Source organism: Solanum dulcamara, chromosome 6 (assembly GCF_947179165.1).
Source record: "Solanum dulcamara chromosome 6, daSolDulc1.2, whole genome shotgun sequence".
NCBI classification, from domain to species: Eukaryota; Viridiplantae; Streptophyta; class Magnoliopsida; order Solanales; family Solanaceae; genus Solanum; species Solanum dulcamara.
This window is the reverse complement of record NC_077242.1, coordinates 75,113,221-75,120,826: the sequence shown is the minus strand read 5'-3', so window position 1 is coordinate 75,120,826 and position 7,606 is coordinate 75,113,221. Positions and strand designations below refer to the sequence as shown.

At 33.4% G+C, this 7,606-nt stretch overlaps 1 protein-coding gene across 1 annotated transcript; it reads right to left on the bottom strand.

Annotated features, from left to right (window-relative positions):
• Positions 1 to 845: 845 nt before the first annotated feature.
• Positions 846 to 4,906, bottom strand: LOC129891540 (eukaryotic translation initiation factor 5A-2). The gene is made up of 5 exons (XM_055966934.1): positions 4,682 to 4,906; positions 2,921 to 3,043; positions 2,761 to 2,817; positions 1,515 to 1,589; positions 846 to 1,180 (listed from the first exon to the last, which is right to left on the bottom strand). The coding sequence occupies exons 1-5, from the start codon at positions 4,802 to 4,804 to the stop codon at positions 1,076 to 1,078; spliced, it is 483 nt and encodes a 160-aa protein (XP_055822909.1). The 5' UTR covers positions 4,805 to 4,906; the 3' UTR covers positions 846 to 1,075.
• Positions 4,907 to 7,606: the final 2,700 nt, after the last annotated feature.

The window sequence follows — 7,606 nt, the reverse complement described above, 5'->3', positions numbered from 1 at the left end:
GGATTCAAAAACTATATATATATATATATATATACACAAATTATTTTTACCTTAGTTGCGTATTCATAATTTTTCGTCAAACGGATTCAAATGAATCTCTCCCATTGAACTTAGCTATGCAACTATTATCTACCTCGACAAATATGGATACTAAGTAACTTCATCTCCCGAAACTTGAAATCATAAGATGAAGTTCTGGTTAAGGACATTTTCTTTGCCTAAAGGTCTATAGGATGTAGACCATTTAAGTTAAAAAGATTTATTGAAAATTGCAATCAAATTGCTACTAGCCTAATTTAATTTCTTCGTACAATAACATATAATCCCACAAAATTCCACAAAATGGAGTCTAAAAAAGATAGGACTTGGCCATCGAAGAAGGCGAAGATTGAGCAAGAGACTAGGCCAACTTACTGCAAAAATATGTGCAAACTTTTCCCCTACCTCAGAGGTAAAAAGGTTGTTTGATAGACCCTCGGCTCAAGAAAACAAGCCTAATTTCTTAATACAACAAAACATATCCAGTGAAGTCTGGAGAGGGTAGAATATACACAAACACCCCTACCTTGGGGTAGAGAGGTTTGTTTCCGATAGACCCTAGGTTCAACAAAACAAGCCCAATTTCTTAGTACAACAACATACATAATGTGTCATACAAGTTGAAAAAAAAGAAGACAGACCCATGTGAAGCTTTAGTTTCGTTACCAGCCAATGGAATCTAGAGAGGATAGAGTGTACGCAAACCTTAATTCTATCACAGGGGTAAAGAAGTTGTTCCCAATAGAGCCTCGCCTCAAGAAACGAGCCTTATTTTTTAGTGAGAAACAATAAACAATCCAAACAGGTTATGCAAAACATAAAAGCAGCAGTATTTTATAAATAAAAGTAGGATTTCACTTCAACTGTGCTGTCAAAAGCTCAAAGCCAATACTTTCTCTAGCCATAGCAGCATTTTTCTTTCTTTTGTTTTCAACAGTGCAAACAACATTTATAATCTAGTAATATCAAAGTACCACATTAGGATATAATAATGTCTTTAAGGCTTTGGCAGTGATTTTATGCTGCCGCGAAATAACTAATTCTTGGTACCAATATCCTTAACGGCATTAATCTGTTCTTCTCCCATTGCAGACATAACAGACACCACAAGATCCTTTCCTTCCTGGAACCCATCTTTAACCTACGTAACAGAAAACGAAAAAGCTCAGTCACTGGGAGTGCCTTTGGATGACATAAAGTCATTTTTTCCTCAATATGTTTCCATGAAAAATACTTCCCTAAGAAATGGCTTAGTATTTGGTTGGTAAGCGAAAATCATTTTCCACAAAAAGTAATAATAATATTAGCAGATCGAAGAGTCTTGATAAAACTTTTAAGTAGTAATAATGTCAAGTGTCAATTGGAGAAAGTAAAGAGAAAATTAAAAGTTAATATAGTTGTAAGAAAAATCACTTGTGCCTGTAAGAAGTCATTATTAGATGGAACGTTCTTTGCATGTTGATCAAAGTTTATACCTGCTTCAGCAGATTTTCATCGGTGGGAAGTCGGAGGTCATCCTTGGTGTTTCCACTTTCAGTAAGAAGAGAGACCTAAGACAACAAAATGAACAAATTGCGACAAGAAAGAATTAGCCAAAGAAACCTCTAGCTTTGGAAACAGAATTTCAAGGGATAGAAACTTGGCACAAATTATTGCCTCACTTTGAGATAATAGGTTATCTTCCACCATCACTTCCCTGCCATTAATCAATTTGGTCTTACTAACACCTAAGAAGTATCATTTCACAATTTTCTCACGTGCACCGACTAACATAATGTGACACCGACATGTTTCGACCATACCATTTTGGTCTGAATGAAGATATGACAAAGAAATTTTCCTGGTGAGACAACTGATAAGCCAAAAGTCTAACCAAATGAAGCCTATAAAGTACATTTGACATACTACAATAGATGCTATACTAACTTAGTAAAGGAAGAATGTTTATTTTGCTGACAAAATGCACATTAAATAACTAAATATTGAGAAACAGTAATCAAGGGAACACTTTTCTTATACTAGTAACCATTTTATAATTGGTAGCTTTCAAGAAAACAAAGCATTTGGTGTCCCTGTGCATGCAAGAAAGAGTGAGAACCACCTAAGTTGTGATTAATGTGCCAACTAATCCAAAAGAGTTGACTTCTCAAGGACGAAAGAAAGGAATAGAAGCTGTCGTAGCCACATCATTTGGTTTACACTCAAAATAAAAACGAACCTCTTATGCTACAACAAGTGGATTCAAAACTCAAGAAGTCTCAGTCATTGATATTCATCTAAACCAGCCATGTCCTCCCAGCTATTGTGGGGAAAGAAAGAGAAAAAATATTGAAATGCACCTTATATTTCAAAGCCATAAGTAAAGTAGCATCCTCATACAAAATTGACATATAGTTCTAAAAATTTTTATCCAACTACTACTTAGTAAAACACGCGAAACTAGAGAACCCTCTATACAAGAGAATACCCACAGGGTTTTCCTTTGAATTTTTTCTTCATAAAGGCTTTTTTGGTTTAAAATTCTTTTTGTAAAGATATAGGAAAGGTTAGTAACTTCACATCCCAACTTCACTGAAAAAACGGAAACTACATATAGAAAATAAGAAAAAACTACAAACATAACAATGCCAAAAATAATTTAAACCAAGTGATATTGTTTCTTTTAACTTTTAGCTCCAAGTAGGACTGATCTACTCACATAAGTAGTAAAAGAAAACTTACAAAACCATCTTCAGAGATGTCAATCAGCTGATAGTCAGTACGGTTGACATGTGGCACCTGAGGAAAACATGTACAAACCAGAAGAAATCAAACTTTAATTGCTGGTAAACCTAACATACAGCGGTAGAAACAAAAAGAAGGGAAAGAAACACTTCATTACGTCACAATTGTGGGAGGACGGAACAATATCTTCGAGTTTTTTTCCATTGAAAATGTCAATTGCCACAAAGTGACATTTAGCATGTCCATGCTTTCCAGTTTTTGAAGTGGAGACCTCAACAACCTGCTCAAGATTATCATAATTAAACTCAAGAACCTTCTTTGAAGAGCCATGTATCCAAAACTAGACCAGTAAATGAATATACTAGGTTGCAACAAAAAACATTAAAACAAAATTACGAATAACTCAAGACTTGTTAATATCTGCTATACTATCTTGTTAGTCCTTTTTGAAGTGGAACTGTTTATGTTACAAGACTTGCACAATCTATTTGCCTTAGCACCTGAATAGTACTTGAAAATTGAAATCTGTGATAAAGATGGATGCTAATTGATGAACTTTAAACCCTGAACTTAGATTATTCAGCTTGTATATTGCCGGAAGCTCTATTATTGCCTAGGAGCATGAGCACTATTGAGATATTTTATCCTCTTTGACAACCTTCTTCAGAAAATGCTAGGCAGCTCCAAATTCAGGCAAGACCATGATTTAGTTATCATGATGTTATTTGAATGAACAGTGATATATATACATTACGGAAGAGTCATAAGACAGAGAGTTTATTATCTCAAGGACAAGGGATTGAATGTGTTCAGAAGATAGGAAATTTGAGTTCCGATCCACTGCCTTGCTCCATTTGGCTATATCCAGCCCTGGAAATGCCATGAATGCTTGAAAACATTGTCCCTTTTTCTTAAAAAAAAGTATTAAATCTAATCAAAGATACCCTTTTTCTTCTATCAGCAAATAGATCTAACAATCAACTAAAGGAAGATCCAGAAGAAACTCTGGCCAATCAGACTCAGAATATAAGCTGACAGAGGCAGATGCAGAGTACCATACCGAGTTCATCAACAATTACTTCCATTGCAATGATAAATTTATGTGGAAAAATCTATGAAATTTGCAACAAATAGTAGATATGAATCCATAACTAAGAACCATCGAGGTTGAACTCATAAAACTAGAATCCTGGATCTGCCTCTTCACAGGCACAAATACACAAAATAGAAGGGGCAAAAGGGTTCATCAAGATCTGATTTTTACACACACCTTATTCATAAAAAACATAAGGATTCATAAAATATGAATTACTAGCAAGGTGAAATTTTTTTAGTATACAAAAAAAAGGCAAAAGGGTTCATCAAGATCTGATTTTTATACACACCCAATGCATAAAAACCCATAAAGATTCATAAAATATGAACCACTAGCAAGGTGAAATTTTTTAGTACACAAAAAAAAAACAGGCGAAAGGGTTCATCAAGATCTGATTTTTATACACACCCAATTCATAAAAACCCATAAAGATTTATAAATTATGAACTACTAGCAAGGTGAAATTTTTTAGTACAAAAAAAAAACAGACAAAAGGGTTCATCAAGATCTAATTTTTACACACACCCAATTCATAAAAAAAAAACATACAGGGATTCATAAATATGAACTACTAGCAAGGTAAAATATTTTAGTAGAAAAAAACAACAGGCAAAAGGGTTCATCAAGATCTGATTTTTACACACACCCAATTCATAAAAATTCATAAAGATTCATAAAATATGAACTACTAGAAAGGTGAAACTTTATAATACAAATATAAAACAGGCAAAAGGGTTCATCAAGATCTGGTTTTTACACAGACCCAATTCATAAATTTGAACAAGCAAGGTGAAATTTCTTAACACAGAAAAGAAAAAAGACCTTGCAGGGACGGCCTTTGATAACGATGTAACCATTCTTACGGATGGTTCCAGCTTGCTGTGGGTAAGTTTTTGAGGCACCTGCATCTGCCTTTGACTCAAAATGGTGTTCTTCGTCCGACATGCTTCTCTCTCTATAGATTTCTCTCTCTAGGATTCTTTTGCTATTGGGGGGAAAGAGCACAAAAGGACTAACACAAAATTTGAGGACCCAAACAGAACAGAGGTGAAGCTTGTTTTATTCAGTGAAGAAAAAAAAAATTAACCCTCTTTTGCAGAAAGAATGACAAAAATGGTCCCTTGTTTTTTAATGTTAGGTTCACAATAGTCACTTAAGTATTAATATTTGAGTAATTTAGGTTATTTTTTGAAAAAAACTCGATTCAAGTAACACATATCAAAACAGATTTGAAAGGAGAAATAGAAATAGTAAAACATCACAAATACTAGAGAAATATTCTAAAATAATATATAGAGAAAAAGAGAAATAAACATTACAAAATAAAATGATAATTGAAGCACAATAAATAACACGTAGTGCTGAAAATTAAGAGATTGAATATTATGAGAATAGTGTTAATACTATTGGTATGCAAGGACAAACCTATCTTGATAGATAACGACATGACGCTCAACTATCTACTAGCCTAGGATTCTAATTCGCGATTTGCATAACTTTTTATCTGAGGTCATGTTCTCGATAAGCTTAAGATGTGTCATATTATGTCTAATAATCTCTCATCAATGCTTCTTCGGCCTAGTTGTACCTCTCCTAAATCTCATCGTAGCAAACCAGTCACACCTCCTTATTGGAACGTCTACATCTCTGCTCTTTTCATGCACAAACATTTCAATCTCGTTTTTCTTATATTGTCTACCATAGAAGTTATCTTCACCCTATTTCAAATATCGTTATTCTTAATCTTATATCTCATAGTATGCTTGCTCATCCACAATCCTCATTTCCGCTACTCTCATCTTTTCAAAATGAGAGATCTAAATTGGTCAACATCTGTTTAATACAATATAGTCGACCTAACCATCATTCTGTAAAACTTATTCTTAAGCTTTGGTGGTACATTCACTTGTCACACAAAACTCTAAAGACGAGCCTCTATTTTGCCCACCTTATATCAAAATGGTGTGTGATACATTTGTCGAGAGACTCTCGGCTCAAAAGAAGCATAAAAAGAGGTCAGATAAGGCTAAGAAGTAGGGCTGGGCGTTCCGTATTTGGTTTGGTATTTTCAAAGTTCGGGTTCGATAATCGATAATCGGTAATTCAAAGTATATATCAAATACCAAATTTTTAAACTTTGGTTCGGTAATTCGGTAATCGATAATCGGTAAATCAAACTTCGATTCGTTATAGTATTCGGTAATACCATATTTTTTTAATAGTTAATGTACAATAAAAATTTGTCCGCATTTAATATTTACATTAACCTAAAGAATACATATCTTAACTTACATTTTTATTGTTACATCATAATTAAGTAATATATGCATTTTAACTTATCGAATACCGAAATCAAAATTGCTCTGAAGCCACATTCTACGGAGAAGAAATGATACATCGTAAACAAAGAGTAAATAATTTATGAATAGATACAAAATAAAAAAAATATTACCATGTAATAAAAATGATGAAAAAAGAGTAAAAACAAAAATCTCTAATATATCACACATGATTTTTATACATATATTTTTCTTTGAACTATTCAAAAACTCTACATCACTGCACTAATTATTAATTAGTTCCTACAAAGATATGAAAGAGTTGGAATTTTCATTTTCAATGTAACTACCAAACACTGACGTGGTGAATCATGCAAAGTGAAATTAGAATTCTTAACCAATTGAATATATTTGAAATTAGAATTTATAATTTATACATGTACATGAATTTAAATTTTAGCAGTTATCCATAATTTACGTGCTTGAAAGTGTGCATATAGTATGTTATAAACGTGGAAAAGTTGAAATGGAAATGGTAAGGAAAATGAAAAAATTGGATAATTTCCTCTTACTAACTCTTTTTGGTAATATTTTTCTTTTTTTTTTCCAGTTTAGAGAATCAGAACGTTCATTCAATTAAAGAAAACGTATATGAAAGAACCATAAAACGAAACTCTTTTTATGGTCTTTATGCGTTTTATGGTCTTTATGCGCACGCAATTCAATAACAAATAACAAATCAAAATAATAGATTCATCTCAGATGGCAAACCATTTCGAAAGCAAGATTTTTTTTTGTATTAATAATGAAAAAAAACGGTATTCGGTATTTCCCGAATACCGAATACCGAAACTGAAATATCAAATTTTATATTTCAGTATCGAATTACCGAATACCAAAATACCGAAATAGCCGGTTCGGTTTGGTAATTCAATTTTCGATATTTTATGCCTAGCCCTATTATGAAGTTCAAAGCGATATGAAAAAGCAAATAATGAATAACGCAAATAACGAAAGCGAATAAGATAAAGTAATTAAAGTACAGAAAGTACTAGAAAGATAATAATAGAAATAAGAGAACAAGAAATTATAGTGCGCTAATGCGCCTACTAATACGAAAGAATAACGAGACTATGTACTAGCCTTCTACCCTAATATGGGTCCTCCACACCCTCCTATCTAAGATCATGTCCTCGATAAACCGTAACTGCGTCATGTCCTATCTAATTACCTCTCCCCAATATTTCTTCGGCCTACCCGTACCTCTTCTGAAACCATTCATGGTCAACCTCTCACACCTCCGCACTTGGGCATCATGTTTCTCCTCTTCACATACCCAAACCATCTCAGTCGCATTTTCCACATCTTGTCTTCCACCGAGGTCACTCCTACCTTGTCTCAAATAACCTCATTTCTAATACTGTCACTCCTGGTACGCCTACACATCAATCTCAACATTCTCATCTCG